A 20786-nucleotide genomic window follows, 5' to 3' on the forward strand; every position below is an offset into this window, starting at 1 on the left:
TGCCACTTTCGTTGGGACAGTTAAAACCTGAAAAAATGACCTCCGCCTGTGACCCTCCCACCCTCGGGGCCTGGCCTGGTGGAGCTCCACAGGAAACAAAGGAAGCCCCTATTGTGTGCGCGCCTACTGTGCGCTCTTTGCTTTCCTCCCTTTCTCTCTCCAGGACCCCAAAGTCCTGGCCCGCCGGCCCACCCACCGTTTATAACGTGCCTAGCAGGTGCTGAGCTGTGTTTCCAGTGGGAGACTGAATTTAGGGTCGGGCTGCCCTGCCCCCATGGACCCAGTGGTGTCTAGGCTCTCTGGTGGGAGTGGTACTGGAAAACAGGGAGCCCTGCAGGGCTTGCCCTCCCCAGAGTCTAGGTGGGCTTCCTGGAAGAGATGGCAGGGACGAGGGATGGCGCTCCGGGCACAAGGACCCACGTGAACGAAAGGCTGGAAGTGGGCGAGCACGGTGCTTTCCAGGGGCGCAGGTGCCCGGGTGAACAAGGCTCTGAAGGCCAGGCACAGGGCTCTGCCTTCTCCGGGGGCATTGAGGGGCTGGGGTGACTCCTAAGCTCTGATAGTCGCGTCCACTTGCACTTTAAAATCTCCCTTTATTCAGGCCTTTCGCCTAGACCGGGGCCTTCCCAGCAAATACTGCGACAGCCAGGTCAAGTTTAGGGGGGTGGGGGCTGCCTGGGTCCCGAGGTCTAGTGTTATGCGTGGGCCTAATCCCGCGATAGGACTCCGGGGTCACGTGATTCGGGATCCCGCGCATGCCCAATACAGCTGTAGGGCCCCCTGGATCATGTGCTCCGGCGCCGCGCACAGGCCTCGTTCAGTGACCGAACCTCTTGCGTCACGTGGTTCTTCCCACCGCCCGTGGCGCGCGGGATCCGGCTGTAACGTCCCTGACGCGATGACGCTATCGACGTCCCACGCCATCAGCCTGCGTCTCACGCCATCAGCCTGCGTCTCACGCCATCAGCCTGCGTCCGCGTTGGGGGGTGCTGCTCCAACGCGTCCGCCGCGGTGAGTCCGCTTTTCAGCCGGGGATTACGGGGCGAGGGCCGGCGGCCGTGTCCTTGGAGATTCGTGTGTCGGGACCCCTCCCCCAGCCCTCGTCGGAGGCTCCACCCCCGCGAGCGGACCAACCCCTCCCCGCCAGCCCCACCCCGTCGGTCATTTCACTCATTCAGTGGTTTGCTGGTTCCCCCTCGGGCGGTACGTCCCACCCACGACAGGACCCCCGCTAGCCCGGGACCAGTGAACTTCGCTCTGGAGGCTCCCCGGGGTGGGGGTCCCTGGCCTTGGGTCAGAGGCCTGGGCCAATCACTCGGCCTCCGGGGCCTCAGTTTCCTTTTCTGAAGAGTCGAGGTCATGAATCAGACGGCCTCTGAGGTCCCTTGAGGCTCCAGATGTGACGCCATAGCCCTGCCCACCAGAAGCAGCGCCGGGAAACGGAAGATGTGGGAAAAGCCTCTTCCACGCTCCTATAAAGGGGGGGAGAGAAAGAAGTTAGGCCTTGGGGCTCATCCCTCTCCCTTCCTCGGCTCTCTTGGGCATTCTTCCCAACCTGTCTTCCATCTCCCTCCCCCCTTCCCTCTCTCTCACTCACACTCGCTTTCTCCACCCACCTGTCTCTCTCCCCTCCCTCCCTGTGCTCCTATTCAGTTACTCCGTTGCCGCTCAAAGTAGCCAGCCTTCTATTACAGTCCATGGATGGGAAACTCTTAGGAGGCAGGCCCTCTGCATCCTTTCTCCTGCTCTTACCCCTCTCCTGCTCTTCCCACCTCCTTTCCGCCCCCTCCCCACAAGCGAGGTGACTTTGTTTCTCATGTTGAGCCTTCTCACCCTGGCCTCTGCCCTCTCTTCTCTGAGGTGATTAAACAGATGTTTAAAAGGCCGTTGGATGCCAGCTGGAAAAGAATTTTGGCTGGACTAAAAGATCCTGTGGACCTACTTTCTGCTATGTTCCCCACCCCCCATCCCACAGTATGGCTTAGCATTTCTGCCCCCGGGCTATCTAGTGCTTGTGGGATCTGGGACTTGGGCCCAGCATCAGAATGCTGAGTAACTGTTCTCTCTCGGTGACTTTCAGATGCTACGTAGAACATAGAGTTGATGGCAGTCTTCTCTCACCCGTGACTTGCTCCGCACCTGAGAGAGTGCTTCGCCCGCTTACCGCCTGTGGAGATGGCCAGTATAACCCAGCTGTTCAATGAACTATGTGAGGCCCACCTGGGGCACGTGCCTTGGAAGGTCCACCCTGGCAGGCATGGTGCCAGCATGCGGAGGGCCAAGCAAGGCCTGAAAAGGGCAGTCTATGATTCCCTCTTTGTGGACCTCTTTCAGGATGAGGGCCACAAGCCACCGTCAGCTGGGACCCAGCTTCCTGTGAAGAACAAAATCCTCATGTTGTCCTTCAGCTTGCGGGTTGGGGGCCTGGGTCGGGACGCTGACAGGCTGGAGGAGCTGGTGGAGGGCTTAGAGGCGTCCCCTGCCCTCGGCCTGCCGCTGGCCGACGTCAGGGCCGTGCTGGACCTCCTGGTACACCTGGCGGGGAGTGGCCCACCGCTGCTCCTCCCTCCCAAGAAAGATTATTTCCTGAACAACAAGCATGTGGGCAGAAACGTCCAGTATCAGGGGTATGATTACTATGATGTGAGCGTGTTTGAGGCTGATGCACGCTTCCTCATTGCCAGCGAAGAGCGGCAGTGCCGGGACATGATTCAGAAGACACTGCAGGTGATGGAGGCTGCACCAGGCACTGGCCTGCCCTCCATCGGGCTGTTTGCCCAGAACTACCCTGGTGTGGACCGGTTTGAGAGAGAGACCCGCGGCTCACTGTTTGGGGCCCTGGTGCACAGCCGCACCTATGACATGGACATCAAGCTGGACCTGCCGCCCGTTCCAGACAGTGCTGACTTGTCAGGCCTCGCCATCCAAGTACGGGAACCTGACGGTTTGTGGGCCTTCAAGAGCTCTTGGCTAAACTGCATTTTTGTGCTGGTGCCCAGGCTTTAATACCTGTGTGCTTTGCAACCCTGGGTACCCACATAAGTAACTTCTCAGGGCTCTGGCCAACTCTCTGACTCCTAAGTGGCAGAAGAGATGCTATCCTGCTTTGGTAGAGGGAGTTTCTTAACCCAGGACTTCCTTATCAATCATGAAACATTTATTAAGCACTTACTGTGTGCCATGCACTGTGCTAAGCATTGGGGGTACAAAAGGAGGCCAAAAAATAGTGCCTGCCCTCGAGGAACTTACGGTCAGTTGGGGAGACAGCAAGCAAACAAATATATACAAAGCAAGCTGTATACAGGATAAATAGGAAATATTAACAAAGGGAAGTCACCAGGATTAAGGGGGATTGGGAAGGTGGATCCCCAGGGGCTATCTCTCTTTTCCTTTCTATCAATGAACAAACAAATGAAAAGGATTTTCTAAGTGCTTACTACGTGCCAGTCAGGGTGCAAAGGGCTGGGACTGCAGATAGAAAGCTGAGCCAGGCCCCTGGTCTCAAGGAGCACCTGCTGAGCTCTGAGCTGGATGTGGTGGACAGAGCAGTTTGAATAGCTCTCTGGCTGACTCCTGTACCCATCTCCTGTCAGCCTCTTAGTGGTGCAACAGCCTGCTGTCAGGCTTTGGAGAATTCTTTTTTTTTTTTTTTTGGAGGCAATTGGGGTTAAATGACTTGCCCAGGGTCACACAGCTAGCATGTGAACTCAGGCCCTCCTAACTCCAGGCCAGTGCTCAATCCACTGCACCACCTAACTGCCCTGAAAATTCCTTTTGGAGTTTATATCTGAAGCCTTGGTTGGTCCTGGTAGCCTCACAGGCCTGACGGATTCTGAATAGCAGGTACCAAGTGTGTATGGGGTAGGAGAGCTCCATCCTGCTCAGCCCTTTGCCTCTCCCTCGGGGGCCCCCCTGCTTGTAGCCAGGGTTCCCTGAGGCTCAAAGTGGTCGCAAACTCACATGGGCTTCATAAGCCATTATTCCATGGCTTTTTGTACCTGATGGAATATAGTTTATGGGAACAGAAGTGAGGACAAAGGACTTAGTCTAATGCCTTTAACCCTAAGGAGGAATAATGCTTTTAGGGTAGGGCATCAGCATCCGTTTCCTTTGGATGAAATCAGGATTATCTCTGACCTTTGTTGAGAGCTGGCCCATCTTGCTTGTGTTTTTAGGTTGTGAGATCCCTGAGAAAAGAGAAGAGCCCTCCGTGGCTCGGAGGTGGCCACCCCGTGGACTTTAGCCAGACTGAAGGGGGCCCTGGAATGCAAAGAGGCCCGATGGTGATTTCTTCCTCTTGGTGATTGCAGGTTCCTCAGAGCATTGATCAATCAGAAGATGAAGGGTTCCAGTCGGCATCGAATCTGACGCCTGACTCCCAGTCAGAGCCCAGCATGACCCCGGACATCGACCTCTGGGATGCCGCTCTCACCTACGAGCCCAGCAAACGCCGATGCTGGGAGAGGATTGGCTGGTAGGTGGAATGCCATCTGTATGTGGGCGCTGTGCTGGTGTGGGGCAGGGCTGGAGAGGGCAGTGGGGCTCCGGAAGGAGGCTCCTTTGCCGTCCTCAAATGAAGCTAGGCTCTGACTCATTGCGGGTCTGGTGCTGAGAAGCTTGTTGTAGGGGCAGTCATGAGATGGAAATGGCCTGGAGCTGAGAGTTTGCTCCAGAAAGGACTTCTCCTGCATGAGGCCATTCACCTGTCAGTGGTGCTGCTCATTTCTGCATTCTGAGGGTTTCCCAGAGGAGGTGTCAGAGCAGACCAGGAAGATCAGATGTGGACCCCTCACCCAGATCTCTGTAGTGCCAGTGAAACTGGGAGCCCGAGGTTTGTTAGCCCCATCTTACAGATGAGATAACAGAGTCAGGGAGGGGGAGGCGGAAGCACAGACTTACACAGGGTCACACAGCTGGCAAATGTCAGAGGCATGTGGGTTCCTAATTTAGAGCAGGGGCTAGGTATGTCCCTATCTGGATAGGACCCAAGTGGCATCCCATCAAGGACCCTGCTTTTCTGTGGTCATCGTTCTTCAGCCTTCACTTAGGTGGTCATTCTGGCTAAGAAGCAGGATCCCAGAGGTCCAGAAGGGGCCCTTCCTCCTCTGCAGGCTCAGCTCCTTCCATTCTTGGCTTCTGCCTCAGTGGGGCAGGGGACACATGATGACTATGGCTTTTTAAACTTTGATTGTAAAGTCCTTTGGGTGGGGCCTTTCCTCTCCCTGTGTCCCCACCACCACCTAGTGTGGCCCTTTGCCCAGAGCAAGTGCCCAAGGAATTGAAATTATGTTTAATTTAAATTTTTACATCTAAATCTTATTTTTTATCATGACCTCAATCATCACCAATATGAAACTGTAAACATCTGGTAGGCAGTTTCTTTGTGTCGAGGTATGTTAGTTACATTGAGCTCAGTGATAACAAAATTGCCCTGTTTGTGCATGAAGTTAATCTTTAGAAAGTGCTTCCTTATAGTGAGCAGAATCTGCCTCTCACTGACCTCTGTTGATCCCTTATTGGGCTCAGTTCAGCCCCTGGAGCAGGGGAGACCTGACCCAAAGTCAGGCTGGGCCCAGATGGGAATCCCACATCTGACCTTCAGTAATGGCTGTGTGGCCCTGGGTGTAATGTCTGAGCCTCAGCTCCCTCATCTGTAAATTGGGTAAGGTGATACTCGTCCTGTCCCCCTCATGGGGCTGTTGTCTCTGTAAATGTTAGAGCAGTGCTCTGACCTGACTTGTGGCTGTTGTTTTACCTGATGCCCGTCAGGCCTTTGAGGAACACTCGTGGCCTTCCTCCGGACAATGCAGCTCTTTGCCAGGCCACGCTTCCTCAGCGCCCTGCTTTGTTCCAAGGGCTCTACTCATCCTGATCCCCTCTCTGCATGTGGTCAGTGCACCCTAGGAGCCCTGCCCAGCACCAGGCTGGAGGTCACTTCAGGTTCCCGGCAGGCAGGGCCCCTGCTCGACTCCGCTTGAGCTCGTGGGTCTGTTCCACACCAGCTGTCGTTAAGTCCAGTCTCCTTTTCTCTTACACTTGTGCATTTGGATTTTTGAACCTAAATGCGGGATTTTCACAATGACCCTTGTTAAATGTAACAAGCAGCTCCTCTCATTTCTTCCTTTCCTTGCTGAGTCAGCAAAGCAAGTTAGTAATTCACACAATGAGCCTTCCAGGCCATGTCCCTAAAGGTGTCCGTGCTCTGTTGTGGCTGCATCTCTGCACGTTCTGTAACCTAAACTTGGTTCACTTTAACTCGTCCAGTTGAGTCTGACTCTCCATGACCCCATTTGGGGTTTTCTTGGGAGAGACTGGAAAGACTGGAGTGTTTGCCGTTTCCTTCTCCAGCTCATTTTACAGATGAGGAAACTGAAGCAAACAGGGTGAAGAGGCTGTCCAGGCCTTCAGAAACAACAGCTCCTGCCTTAGTGGCAAGCACATTTTGTTTGGATGAATTATGAGATGTGATGCTGTTTCAGTAAATTGTTTTCTGTCCGTCCTTAGAGGGAAAAATGCATTTGTGTTTAAAATATCTTGTGGTGGTTTTTGGCAGTGTGGTGACCCATCTTTCGCACCCCCAAGCAGAGCAGGCAGTGGCCTCACAACCCGCTGCTGCTCAGGCCTCAGGAACACTGGGCTCAGTTCTCGCTTTTAGGGCTGTATAAACTGATGGTGTGCAGAAAGGGAATTGGGATGAGAAGAGGCCTTGAAACAGAGCCTTGGAGGGAGAAGGCCTAGCTGTCAGTTAGTCATCCACCACTTCTTAACCTTGCCTCTGTCCGACTCAGCTTCCTCATCTCTTGACTTTTTGTGGTTCTCTGGCTCCCCTTGAAAGATGCCTTTCCTGGAAAACAAAATGAAATAGGACCCTCCTGGACCCCGAGACAGGGCTGCCTCTGGTGGGTTTTTACCCCTCCCTGCTTTGATCCCTGAGCTCTGCAGCCCTAGGAGACGCTCGCTTGCTCCCTCTCTGGGATCACCTGCACTGGCACGTAGGTGGCCTCCCTTCTTGGTTTGTTTCCCACACAGCCCACCTGGGAATAAAGAGGAGCCGTACCTCACGGAGGCCGGGAGGGAAGCCTTCGACATGTTTTACCGCCTCCGGGAAGGGGAGCTGCAGCTTCTGCACAGCGGCCTGTTCCAGCTGCCCCCCCTGTTCCTGATGAAGGAGAGGGAGCTGGTCAAGGACGTCCTGAACGTCCTCATCGGGGTCGTCTCGGCCACCTTTTCCCTCAGTCAGGTGGGAGGATTTCTAACCCAGCTCCCCTTGGTGGGGTGGGGGTAGGGCGCAGCAGGAAGGGACAACCCCTGGGGCTTTTCTTTGGTGTCAGGAGGCCTGTGTGTATGGGGCAGTTCTGGGTTTTCTCAGGATTGTAGCCTCAGTTGGAGGCCCTGGGTGGCCCAGCAGACCATAGCTGGAGCCAGATCCAGTCCAGGACAGGGGATCCATTTAGGCAAATGGGAAGGGACCTCCTCAGAGCGGGGCAGCTGGGATGGCACGGGTGCTGGAACCGGGCCAGCAGAGAAGCCCTTTGTTCATTCGATTTTTTTCCTTTGAGTGCCCCAAAATCCCACAAGCATTTCCACGTAGAGGAAGCAGTGCCAGCATCCAGGTGGTGCTGCAAGCTGTTTCTGTTGCATCAAGGTCACTTTTTAGAAAGCACAGAATACATTCACCTTTTTGCTTTCAGAGCCTGCTTGGCCGTGTTTCTTTCTGTTTTCTGTGCATTTAAAGAAGCGCTACAGTATCCGTCTTTCTCTTCTTCAGGGCACCACTATCAACCCTCCCCCCATGTCTCCTCCTTACAAAGAAGGAGCCAATACTGGCTGAGACTATCTTAAAGGGACTAAGGAGGCTTGTCCTGGAGGAGAAGCCAGACGTTTAGGCTTGGCTTTTGTAGCTGTCTCCTGTGGGGATTCCTAGTGGGGGGAAGTTGAACCGGCAGCCTTTGAGGCCCCTCCTTACCAGGGGCCTGAAATTCTGTGTTGATTTTTAAGAATTTATTTTTATTTTTCAACATTTAGTTCCACAAGCTTTTCAGTTTTAATTTTCTCTGCCTCCCTCCCCCTTCCCCAAGACAGCATGCAATCTGGTATAGGCTCTACATATACATTCTCATTAAACACGTTTTCACATTAGTCATGTGGTTTAGAAGAATTAGAATGAATGGGAGGAAAGAAGAAACAAAAAGTGCAAACAGTCTGCTTCACTCTGCATTCAGACTCCAAAGTTCTGTCTCTGGATGTGGACGGTGTTTTCCATCGTGAGTCTTTTGGAGTTGTTTTAGGTCCTTGCATTGCTGAGAAGAGCTAAGTCTGTCAAAGTCAGTCCTCGCACACTGTGGCTGTCACTGTGTGCAGTGTTCTCGTGGTTCTGCCCACTTCACTCTGCATCAGTTCACATAAGTCTTTCCAGGTTTTTCTGAAGTCTGCCTACTCGTTATTTCTCATAGCACAATAGTATTCCATTCCATTCATAGACCACAACTTGTTCAGCCATTCCCCAGTTGATGGGCATCCGCTCAATTTCCAATTCTTGGCCACCACAAAAAGAGCCGCTATAAATATTTTTGTACATGTGGGTCCTTTTCCCATTTTTATCATTTCTTTGGGATATAAACCTAGCAGTGGTATTGTTAAGTTAAAGAGCATGCAGTTTTATAACCCTTTGGGCATAGTTCCAAATTGTTCTCCAGAACGGTTGGGTCAGTTCACAACTCCACCAACAATGCATTAGTGTTCCAATTTTCCCACATCCAACACTTATCATTTTCCTGTTTTATCATTTTAGCCAATCTAATAGGTGTGAATATGGTACCTTAGAGTTGTTGTGATTTGTATTTCTCTAGTCAGTAGTGATTTGTAGCATTTTTTCATATGACTATAGATAGCTTTGATTTCTTTGTCTGAAAACTGCCTGTTCATATCCTTTGACCATTTATCAATTGAGGAATGACTTGTACTCTTATAAATTCAACTCGGTTCTCTATTTTAGAAATGAGGCTTTTGTCAGAGACACTAGCTGTAAAAATCATTTCCCAGCTTTCTGCTTTCCTTCCAGTCTTGGTTGCATTGGCTTTGTGCCAAAACTTTTCGATTTAATGTAATCAAACTCACGCATTTTGCATTTCATAGTGTTCTCTATCTCTGATTTGGTCATAAATTCTTCGTTCTCCATAAATCTGACAGGTAAACTATCCTTTGCTTTCCTAGTTTGCTCACGGTATCAGCCTTTACGTCTATGCATAGTTTCTGCCATACTATTTTCTAGTTTTCACAGCAGTTTTTGTCAAATAGAGAGTTCTTATCCCAGAAGCTGGAGTCTTTGGGCTTATCAAACATAAGTTACTGTAGTCATTGACTACTGTGTCTTGTGTGCCTAACCTAATTCAATGATGCACCACTCTATTTCTTAGCCAGTACCAAGGAGTTTTGATGAGTGCAGCTCTATAATACAATTTAAGATCTGGTATTGCCAGGCCACCTTCAATTGCATAAAGTTCTATGTTTTTGAGAATATTTTTTGACTTGTTTTTCATCAGTTTAGCTTTTAGAGGGGCTTTTATCCTGAGCTGAATTTGTATTGTGTTTTCCCTGGTCCTTAAGTCTGAGCAGGTCACCTGGCCGTCCCGAGGGGTCAGGCAGGGTGTGGCCGGATAGTGTCCAGGGAAGGTCCTTTTATTCATGGGGAGGCCTGAGGAGGGGAGGCCTCAGTATGGGGGGGCCCCTTGAGGGGAGGCCACTGGGTGGCAAAGTGGATGGAGTCAGAGGCAGGAAGCCTGGCCCCCCATCCTGTGCCTGGCACTTCTTAGCTCTCTGGGCCTTAGTTTCCCCCTTTGTAAAAGGAAGGGGCTGAGCTCCCTTCCGGCTTGGGATCCACACTCTCATGAGGGAGTGTGGTGGGGCGGCCTCCCCACCCCTGAGGCTATGTAAAGGCCTGCACCCTCTGCCTGCCCAGGCCAGCCAGGTGTTCGAGGTAAAGCAGGGCATCTACGTGTCAGGAACGTCCCCACAGAACGTGGGCAGCCTTCTGTCCGAGATGGCCGAGTATGGCACGCACTACACCCGCCTCAGTCGCTTCTCCCTGCAGCCGGTTCTGGATTCCTGCTACAGCAAGGGCCTCGTGTTCCAGGTGCGTAGCCAGGCTCACAGCCTTGGGGGGGGGGGGGCGCGGCGCAGTGCAGAAAGCTGAGTGCAGGCCTCCTCTGCGGGGGCCCCATATTGTGGGTGGGGCCCCGACACTCCCCCCACACACACACCCGGGGTGAGGCTGGAACCCTCACCTTTCTACCGTCCACGGTGATCTTACTAGTAGAACAGTCGTTCTCAGTACGTTTCTGATTCAGCCATGACGTCATGGGCTTTATTGCTTGAGAGGAGAGATGTTGGGTCAGGAGGAGTCGAGGGTGGGTATCTGGGAGGTGAATGAGCAAGTGTTGGGGATGGTGGTGTTGCGCTCCTTGGAAGGCCAGATGTAGCCTGGTGGCCCTGGCTACAGTGAGAACCCCAGCCAGAGACATGATGGGGTGGCAGGGAGGGGACAGGAAGCTGTTGGCTCCTCTCAGGTCAGATGGCAGAGTAAGAGGTGCCATGGTGGGCCGTGTCCTCAGGCCCCGTTCCCCGGACCTTGATGAGTCTGGACAGGTAGTGGCAGCCCAGGCTGGCTCCTCTGGCAAGTGGCCCTCTGTAGGCTTCCAGGGCTCACCCACTGGCTCCTTTTTGCCCCCAGGGTCCTCCTCCTGGGGGGTGGGGGAACCTGTGGGCCCCAGCCTGTCAGCCCTGGCTGTCACAGAGTTCGAATGCTTGGCTCTGGAAACTTCTTCCCCCAGTGGCAGGTGGGGTGCCACTTGTCTATGGGCACATGGCTCTGTGGCAAACACATCATGAGACGCTTCTGTTGGTGTGGAGCCTGTGCCTGTCAGAGGGCCGTGAATCCAGGCCAGCTCTGTGCTTGACCTCAGGAGCCAGGGTTCTGATCCTCACTAAGCCGCACCTGAGCTGGGTGATCTCTCGAGGAGGCCTTCCGGGCCCCAGACACGTTTAGATTTTCATGTCATGATGGTGGGGGCCCCTGGGGCATGACCAGGCAGACAGCGCTTTAGCGGCTGTGGAGAGATGGGCTGACCTAGGAAGAGACTAGAGCGAGCAGACTGAAGAGGCTGGGAAGAAATGAGCATTTATTAGGCATCTGTTGTGTGCTTGACCCCCCGCAACAACCCCAGCAGTGGCTGTTATCAGCTCCATCTTATGGATGGCAGCCGTGCTCAGAGCCACCCCACCAACTTCACGTCGTTTCTTTGCACAGGCTTTTACAAGCGGCTTACGGAAGTACCTGCAGTATTACCGAGCATGCGTGCTCTCCACACCACCAACCTTGAGCCTGCTGACCATCAGCTTCCTTTTCAAGAAGCTGGGGCGCCAGTTAAGGTGGGCGTCCCCTTGTGTCAGGCCAGAAGGTGGGGGGAGGGTCTCTCTGCCCCTGCAGGTGCCAGCCTAAGAATGGGCTGGGAGGACGTTGAGGCTTCCTGGCCTGTCATCAGCGCCCTGAAGCCTTGGTCTGTTCCTCTACTAGGGCTAGGGCGCTTTACCTGCCTTAACTGTGTCCTGGTTCTGTGGATGTTTGTAAATAACTGCTGTACCTAGGCTGGCTGGGGTGACCTTGGGTCAGCCTCTGTCCTCTCTGCACCTGAGGTGTCTGTTCTCCTGAGTTCTTGGCCAGCTCTGATGGCCTCTGGTTTTAAGTCCCTTATGCCATTCTGGCATGATGTCCTGGTGTTCTGGCTAAGACTCCTTGCCTTCAGTCTTAGTGGTCAGCAAAATCATCCTGTGCCAGTGACCCAGGCATCCCTGAGTTGTCCATTCAGTGTAATGGCTCTTGGGTACAAGCACTGACCCCTGCTTTGCATTTAGCCCTGAGGGGCTCTGAGACCAAGGGGTGGGGGCTGTGCAGGACAGTCGAAATCTGTGGGAGGCTGGAGAATAGCCGGCCTTTGTGGAACTGACTGGTCCTCTGATGAGCCAAGGGGCCTTTGGTGCAGCTGAAATGTCAGTGCCCTGGCTGACAGGTGGGAAGGGAAGCAGAGGCTGCTAGTCCTATTGGGTATGTGCCCTCCTCCAGGTCTCCCCACTCCACACTCTTTGCGTTTGAAGGCTGTCTAGCTACTCAGGGGCACAGGGTTTAAGGCCAACCCAAGGGGCAGGCCTTCAAAACTACCAAGGGTGGTCCTCATTTTATAGGTGGCCTCAGATCTTACTGAGTCCAGAGGAGGGACAGGCATTTAGAGGTCGTGGGCTGCAGAGCTGGCAGGGAGCTCAGAGGTTATGTGCTCAGTCCCTTCATTTAGGTCCGTGCCCTGCCCTGAGCCTGACTCCTTGCTGCCCTTCCTCAAGGATGTGTGCTGATCCTGCAGGAGGCCAAGCTTGCCCTGGGCCCCACCCCACCACCAGCCCTCTGGCACTGACATGGGCTCTCTCCCTTAGGTATCTGGCCGAGCTCTGTGGTGTGGGCACTACCGTTCCTGGGCTCAGCGAGGGAGGGGCCCAGTCCTCTTTCCCGACGGTGAGTACTCTTCTGAATTCTCCCGAGCTTGGGCCCCTGGGGTTGCACGCACAGGCTGGAGGAGCTCTGGAAGGGTATCTGTGGCCCCTGCTGCCTGACACCCACCAGCCTTGCTTTTCGGCGATCCTGCTCTCAGACATCCTCCCTGGAGTGAAGCAGTGTGTGGTTCTCTCTGCAGGGAGTGAAGCTGCTATCCTACCTCTACCAAGAAGCCTTAGATAACTGCAGCAATGAACATTATCCTGTCCTGCTATCACTGTTGAAGGCCAGCTGTGAGCCATACACCAGGTGAGCCCCGGAAGAAGCCGCCCAGGAGTGGCAGCTCCCTTCTCCATCATGGCAGCCACTCGGGTCACCCAGAGCCTGGGGGACACCTGGAGGAAATGGAGGCAGTAGTCTAGGAAGGGACCCCTCGAGCCGCTCTGGCCAGTCCTGAGTCTAAAGCCTCTGAGCTCAGCAGAGCTGCGCTGCCCGACCAGAGGTAGGGTAGAGGAGGTGGGCGCTGCCTGACCAGAGATGGTGCAGAGGAGGCAGCCCCTGCCCTCTCTGTCCTCCTTCCCCTCCCCTTTCCCCTTCTTTCCTTCATCTTCCTTTTTGAAAATCAAATTTATTTTTAACATTCATTTTTTTTTTAAATTTTGAGCTCTAAATTCTCTCCCACCCAGAGAAGGCAAACAACATGATACCCATTTTACATGCGAAGTCAGGCAAGACATTTCCATGTTAGCCATGTTGCAAAATAAGTGAAGAATAAAGTAAAAAAGGGTGCTTCAATCTGCATTCAGACTCCATCGATTCTCTCTCTAGAGGCGGAGAGCACTTTTTGTCATGAGTCCTTTGGAATTATCTTGGTTCATTGTATTGTAGAGAATAGCTTAGCCATTTAGTGAGCTCATTTAGTGAGGCAGCTAGGTGGCAGGGCCTGAAGTCAGGAAGACTTGAGTTCAAATCCAGCCTCAGACACTTAACTAGCTGTGTGACTCTGGGCAAATCACTTAACCCTATTTGCCTCAGTTTCCTCATCTGTAAAATGAGCTGGAGAAAGAAATGGCAAACCACTCCAGTATCTTTGCCAAGAAAACCCCAAATGGGGTCACGAAGAGTCAGGCACGACTAAAAATGTCTCAGCAACAATAACAAATGCACACTGTTCTCGTGGTTCCGCTCACTTCACTTTGCATCAGCTTACGGGAATCTTCCCGGGTTTTTCTGAAACCGTCCTGCTTGTCATTTCTCACACACAACAGGATTCCATCAGAATTCTGCACCACGCCTCATTTGGCCCTTCCCCAGTGGATGGGCATCCCCTCAATTTCCAGTTCTTTGCCATCACAAAAGAGCTGCTGTAAATATTCTTGTACGTGTGGGTGCTTTTCCCTTTTCTTTGATCTCTTTGGGATACAGACTTAGAAATGGTATTGCTGGGTCAGAGGGTATGCATGGTTTTATAGCCCTTTGGGCAGAGGTCCAAATCGCTCTGCAGAATGGTTGGATCAGTTCACAACTCCACCAACAATGCATTAGTGTTCCACTTTTCCCACATCCCCTCCTGTATCTGTCATTAGCCAGTCTGATAGGTGTGAGGTGGGACCTGAGAGTTGTTTTCATTTGCATTTCTGATGATTTAGTGCTGCCTATTCCTATCCTTTGACCACTTATCAATTCTTCCTTTTCCTCATGGCGCTGAATGACTTCAGCTTCTTAGAGGTTATGCTGGGGGCAGGGCAAATGCTCCACATCCAGAGATGGTGTGACCCAAGGGAAGGAGCCCTGGCTCTGGAGTCCAAAGACCTGGGTTCAAATCCTGCCTCTGATGCTTTACTGTCTGGGTGATCTTGGGCAAGACTCTAGATCTAAGGTCCTATGGGCCCAGAAAGTGAGAATCTGGCCACAGACCACATGATGTGTATGTCTTGTGTCTGAGGGTTGAGCTGGTGAAGCCAGGAGGGAGTGAAGCTCAGTGCCAGGCTGCCCACAGGGCTGACTCTGCTGGGCCTAAGAGTGTCTGGAGTCCCTGCTGATGGAGGGATGGTACCCAGGCCTATGAAATAGAAGGTCCTTAGCATCAAGTACCATAAGGTGTTCCTGTGCATATCCTCTCTTCCTTCCCCACGCCCATCCAAAATAAGCAGTTTCTGGTTGGTGTCGAAGCCTTGGCTGCGGGGAGGACGTTGGCCTTGCAGACCTGCCAGCCTGGCACTGGAAGTGGATTTAGTCTCCTGGGAGACCTGCTCCCAATGCCCAAGTGCAAAAGCCAGAGGCTGCCCCTGTGCCCTGCCCCCAGGACTGGGAGCCTCTCTAGTCCCCACATGGAAAGTCCCTAAGAGCTACTTCCTGTAGGTTTATCCATGACTGGGTGTACAGTGGCGTGTTCCGTGATGTCTATGGCGAGTTCATGATCCAAGTAAACGAAGAGTACCTCAGCTGCCGTGGTATGTGAGTTAGCAGCATGGTGTGTGTGTGCATGAGTGTATATCTGGAGAAGGGGGTTGTGGTATGTGTTGCGGTGTATCCCTAAGCTAGATTTGGGTTTGTGTGCATTGGGGTATGGGGTGTCCATCAGGTACTGGGTGGGCATGAGGCTCACGTGGGCTGGGGTCCCTTGTTTAGTAATTCTGGGAATGTCTTAACTGGCACAGTTTTTGAAAGGGCGGGGGATCACAGCTGGACAGTTTGTGGTGTTCATGCATTGGTCACTGGGACCAAGAAGATTGATGAGACCTTCAGTAGTATCCAGGGTGGGGATCTCTGTGTGCTCAGACCACATCCAGAATATTGTGCTCAGGTCTAGGCACCACGCTTCATTTAGGTGGGCCATTGGCAGGCTGCAGAACATCTTCAGAGGGGGAGCAGAAGATGAAGGGTTTAGGGCCCAAGCTGTCCACAGGAGGGCCAGTCAAAGGAGACGTTAGGCCCAGAGAGAACGGAAGGCTTGGGGAGACAGGAGCTGAGCCATCTTGGAGAATTGAAGGGTAGTGGTCACAGGGAAGAGGCTTGTTTTTTTGGCCCAGGGGCTGAACTATTGGGCATGATAAAAAGGAAGCTTCCTAAGGAGCCAGACAGCCCCGGAGTGGAGTGTGCTGCCCCTGGGAAGAGGCAGCTCCCTATTGTTAAGGAGCTTGCAGCTGAGACCATCCACTTTGAGGGGGCGGCATTCTGGAGGGGAGGCCTCTCCAGGAAAACTCAGACTAAAGAAATAACCCCAACCCCCAAGTTCTCCAGTTCTGTTTGTACAGCTCATGAACTGGGAAAGTGGGTGGGCACCTACTTCACCAGCGGCTTCTCCCTGAGATGCCCGTGGTCCATGCTGTTGTCTGGCTCTTGTGACTTTACCGTATCCTTCCTGTAGATAAGTTTTACTGGACGCATGGCTACGTGCTCATTTCCAAGGAAGTGGAGGACTGCGTCCCTGTGTTCCTCAAGCACGTTGCCAATGATGTCTACATCTGCGGGAAGACCATCAACCTGCTGAAGCTGTGCTGTCCCCAGGTGAGTAGCTGGGAGGGGGCAGTAGTGACTCCCCAGGGTGGTGGGCTTCCTTTGGGGTCAGTGCTGCCTGCCTTGCCCAGATGTGCCCACCCCAGTGGTACCAGGGTTCTCTGGAGACCCTTGAGGGACTGGCAGTGGTCTCACCTTTCCTCAGGCAGGTTGTCTAGCAGACCTTGGTGTCGGCTGGACTTCCTGCCTGTCCCCGGCCATGAGGCCAAGGCCCAGGGAGCTGGATGCCAGAGGATCTGGCCTGGCTGCCCACCCCCGTGGTCTTCCCCAGTAGCTTCCTCTTGCTTGTTAATGGTTCCATTTCTGGGCCTCGTTTTAAGTGAGGTGAAGAAACCTGAAAGAACCCATGAAAAGCCGCTGCCAAAGAGGATAAATGAGGGGGAAGTGAGAGAATTATTATTTGGCCAGAAGAGGCGGAGAGGGAGAGACCAGGAAACTGCCTTCAGATTCATGGAGGAGCAACTCTGTGGAGGGCAGACTGGAGGCGGTTATCCCAGATTAGTGTGAGAAAGTTAGGTGGGGTACGTGAAAGGCTGGCATGACGCAGGACGTTCAGGCACTGATGTGTCCTCAGGTGGGCCAGTGAGGTAGGAGGGAGATGCCTGCTTGGCTGGGCAGGCCTTGAGGCCTCACAGGGGCTCTCCTGACCCAGCCTTAGATTCCTTTGTACCCCAAGAAAGCCCCTTTCCCACTTGGAGCAGCGCCCCACAGTTTGGAGCTCCCTGTTCTGGCAGGACCTGGCTGTGTTTCTGGAGGGCTTGGTGTCTTCACCCTCTGCCAGCCTCTAGTGGACCTTGGCAGTGCCCTGGGCACACTCCTGAGTGCTGGTACAGGTCACGGTGCTCTCTCTTCGTGTAGCATTATATCTGTTGGTCCGATGTCCCTGTGCCCCGCATCTCGGTCATCTTCTCCCTGGAGGAGCTGAAGGAGATTGAGAAGGACTGCGCTGTGTATGTAGGGCGCATGGAGAGGCTGGCCCGCCATAGCGCTGTGAGCAAGGAGGAGAAGGTAAGCCTGAGACTCTGGGCTCTGCCCTTGGACTGTGCAGGGAGTCCTCACCCCCTTCACCCGGGAACTGTGATGGCTTTGGAGCCTCCTGGGGCTGGGACCCCTGGCCAAGGCGTCGCTTTGAGGACAAGTACCTGCTCGTGAGAGACCTGGTTGAGGTCCAGTCGTAGCTGATTCCGGCATGTGATGGAGATGAGGTTTACCTTCTCCCCAGCAGCTGGGCTGGAGAGAGACCTTGTCCTGACTCTTTGTCCACAGAGTAGGGAGGGACTAGGGAATACCTATGGCCTCCCCCTTGAGAAGCCTTGCTTCAGAGGCAATCACGGGTCATGGAATGAGGTGCTGGGCTGAGCCCTGGCTTCAAGTCCTGGCTTCACGTCCCTGTCCTGTAATCTTGGGGTAGTTAATCGCTCCAAGGCTCAGGTTCCTCATCTACCAGGTGGGTCTGAGAAGCCTTGCCCTGCCTACCTCCCCGGGACATGGGAGGGGTGTCCTGGGCTTGGTGCTACGCAGGTTGATCTGTGGTTCAGCAGAGATGGCCCTGACGTGTCTGACAGGAGAGTTGAGGGCATTGCCTCCCTGGTTGGGCCTGGTGCATTGGGCAGGGTAGGGACTGGGGAGGGGGGCACGGGGAGGGTTCCATGCTGAGCTCAGTGAGGTGCTGAGCAGCTGGGACAGGAGCTCAGAAGGGCCTTTCCTGAACTTCAGCCCTGTCAGCCCTAGGCCCCGGGACCACGTGTGGCCTTGGCCTGAGGCCCCAGCACTTTGAGGCATTGCTGTGGCTTGGGCCTCTTGGAGATTACCTATTTGTGAAACGGAACTGCTGGCCGGATTATTCCCTAGGCCGGACCGTAGGTGCGATAGGAACCCAGATTTTTAACTGAGCATTTTATAGGCGGGTCATATTCCATAAAGTCTTCTAAATTCAAGTCGGTTATTTGAATAGTGCTTGATTTCTAATGTTCACAATCTTCAAACTGCCCTGCATTTGGGAAAAGTTGAAAGACTGGAAATTGGTGAACCCAGAAAAACAGCATTGTAAATGATCAATGTGGCAAGGGAGGCCTGTCAGGGAGTTTGACTGTGAGGGGCTTTTGAGCCTCTTTGTCAGAGGGTGCACCACCATGCACGAGTACACAAAACTGCCTTGTCAAAGTGACAGCGGGGCCCAGAGTGAGGTACTGGGTGTAGAGGGAGCATGCACAGGCCATGGGATGGGAGGGCATCTGGGCCTGAGCCTTCCTGGGGGAAGCAGAAGCAGCCCCAGGTGGCAGAGAGCCATGCGAGAGGAAGAGGGCAGAATGGTGTTGGAGGTCAGCAGATGGATGAGTTTGTGTGGGAAGGAGGCCAGTGAACCATCTGTGGGACTGAGCCTGGAGCAGCAGGTCAGAAAGAGCTAGGTGAGGGCCTAGAAGGCACTGACCACTTGTTTCCCATCTTTCAGAAATTGCGGATGGAGATCGCCAAGCAAGAATTAATTGTCCATGCCCGGGACATGGCCTCCCGGGTGTTGAAGGCTTTGAATGGTATGCTCTGTGTCCCTGTGCACCTTTATGATGTGTGCACAAGGAAGGATCTGCCATTTTATGAAAGATCTCAGTCACACTGGGTCTCCTCTAACAGGCATGTTGTTCCTTTTCTGGACAGACCGACACATATCTGAAAGGATGGCCTTGGACGCCAAGAAACGAGAGCAGTTCCAGAAACTCAAAGAGCAGTTTCTGAAGGATCAGGAGGTGGGTCCTGTCTCAGCCAGTGTTTTGGGGGGTGGGGCCCTGCAGCTGTGGCCTTGGGTCACTTGGTTCCAACATATGTTCCTGTAGCGCCGCCTGGCAGCCAAGCAGGAGGAGATCGATGATGACTTCAGCTACGCCCGTGAGCTGCGTGAGAGAGAGAAGAGACTGAAAGCGCTGGAGGAAGAATTGGAGCGCAGGGCCAGGTATGGCTTCCGACAGCCCAGGCCTATTGGCAGCAGAACCTTCTGGGCCATGAGCTGCCCTGGTCCTGCTCGGCCCCACCCCCACTACGTTCCCAAAGTTTTCATTTCGATCTTTTTTTTAGTTTGTTTTTCATATTTTATTTTTTTAAACAATCTTTTTAAAAAAAGTTTAGTTCCAAATTCTCTCCCTCCTTCCAGCTCCTCTCCCACCTCTTGAGAAGGCAAATCACATGATACCTATTATACATGCAAAGTCAAGCAAAATGTATTTCCATAATAGCCATGTTGCCCAAAAACCCTCCGACAGAAGAAGTCTGTATTCAGAGGCCATTTCCCTTTTTCAGTTTGAATCGTCTTAGTAATCTAAGACGATTCAAATTGTTATGATTTTCTTTCATAGTTGTCCATCATACAATACTGCTGTTCCTGTCTAGTGTTCTCCTGGTTCTGCTCAGTTCATAGAAGTCTTTCCAGGTTTTTTGAAATCTGCCTGCTCATTATTTCTTATAGCACAATAGTATTCCATTACATTCATAGACCACAGCTTATTCAGCCATTCCTCAGTGGATGGGCATCCCCTCAATTTCCTGCTGTTGGCCACCACAAAAAGAGCTGCTATAAATATTTTTGTCCGCGTGGGTCCTTTTCCCTTTTCTTTGATCTCTTTGGACTACAGACCTAGGAGTGGTATTTCTGGGTCAAAGGGTATGCAGAGCTCTTCCAGCATAGTTCCAAATTGTTCTCCAGAATGGTTGGATCAGGTCACAACTCCACCAACAATGCATTAGTGTGCATCTCCTCCAACATTTGTCATTTTCCTTTTCTGTCTTGTTAGCCAGTCTGATAGGTGTGAGGTGGTACCTTAGAGGTTTTTTTTTTTTAAATAGTATTTTTTTTCCCAATTAAATGTAAAGACAAATTTTAAACATTCTTTTTTTTTAACTTTGAGTTCTGAATTTTCTCCCTTCCTCCCTCACCTTCCCCCTCCCTAAGCAATTTGATATAGGTTATATATGTGCAAGCATGTAAGACATATTTTCTTATTAGTCACGTTGTGAAAGAAGAAAGAGACTGAAAGAAAAGAAAAGACCAGAAAAAATAAAGAAGGTGAAAATAGTATGCTTCGTGCATTCTGACTCTTAGCAGCTCTTTCTCTAGATGTGGATAGCATTTTTCATCTTACATCCTTTGGAATTGTCTTGGATGATGGTTCTGCTGTGAGTAGCTAAGTCTTTCATAGTTGGTCATCCCACAATGTTGCTGTTGCTGTCTATAATGTTCTCCTGGTTCTGCTCACTTCACTTGGCTTCAGTTCTTGTAGATCTTTCCAGGTTTTTCAGGGCTGTTTTAATGTGCATTTCTCCAGTCAATAGCGATGTAAAGCATTTTTCTCATCTGACTGTTCGTAGCTTTGATTTCTTCTTCTGAAAACTGCCTGTTCATATTCTCTGACCATTTATCATTGGGGACTGGCTCTGAATTTGGTTCCGTTCCCTCAATATGGTTGAGAAGTGAGAAACTTGCTGTAAATGGTTCTTTTCCCCAGTTTTCTACTTTCCTTCTAATTTTAACTGCGTTGGTTTGGTTTATACAAAACATTTTAAATTTCATGTAATCACAATTATCTCTTTTGCTTTCTCCTCTATCTCTTGTTTTGTCATAATCCATGGTCTTATCCATGGATCTGATAGGTACTTTTTTCTGTCCTTCCCTAATTTACTTCTGATCTTACCCTTTATGTCCAACTCAATAATCCGTTTTGACCTTATCTTGCTATCTGGT

General features: G+C 52.3%; 1 protein-coding gene across 4 annotated transcripts in view; it reads left to right on the forward strand.

Moving 5' to 3' along the window:
• The first annotated feature begins 953 nt into the window (after positions 1-953).
• Positions 954-20786, forward strand: part of TUBGCP6 (tubulin gamma complex associated protein 6) — a 31093-nt gene continuing 11260 nt past the window's right edge. For 2 of the 4 annotated variants that reach the window (XM_036758929.1, XM_036758932.1), the window contains exons 1-14: positions 954-1011; positions 2081-2928; positions 4311-4474; positions 7030-7240; positions 9959-10132; positions 11306-11427; positions 12481-12559; positions 12738-12847; positions 14900-14991; positions 15909-16048; positions 16916-17065; positions 18510-18591; positions 18713-18801; positions 18889-19004. In XM_036758929.1, coding sequence (XP_036614824.1) covers positions 2176-2928; positions 4311-4474; positions 7030-7240; positions 9959-10132; positions 11306-11427; positions 12481-12559; positions 12738-12847; positions 14900-14991; positions 15909-16048; positions 16916-17065; positions 18510-18591; positions 18713-18801; positions 18889-19004 — 2282 coding nt within the window. In that variant the 5' untranslated portion in view covers positions 954-1011; positions 2081-2175. Of the gene's footprint in view, positions 1012-1113; positions 1204-2080; positions 2929-4310; positions 4475-7029; positions 7241-9958; positions 10133-11305; positions 11428-12480; positions 12560-12737; positions 12848-14899; positions 14992-15908; positions 16049-16915; positions 17066-18509; positions 18592-18712; positions 18802-18888; positions 19005-20786 lie in introns of those variants that run through there. The other 2 variants (XM_036758931.1, XM_036758930.1) reach the window with 2 other exon arrangements.

This window comes from Trichosurus vulpecula, chromosome 5, assembly GCF_011100635.1.
Source record: "Trichosurus vulpecula isolate mTriVul1 chromosome 5, mTriVul1.pri, whole genome shotgun sequence".
NCBI lineage: Eukaryota > Metazoa > Chordata > Mammalia > Diprotodontia > Phalangeridae > Trichosurus > Trichosurus vulpecula.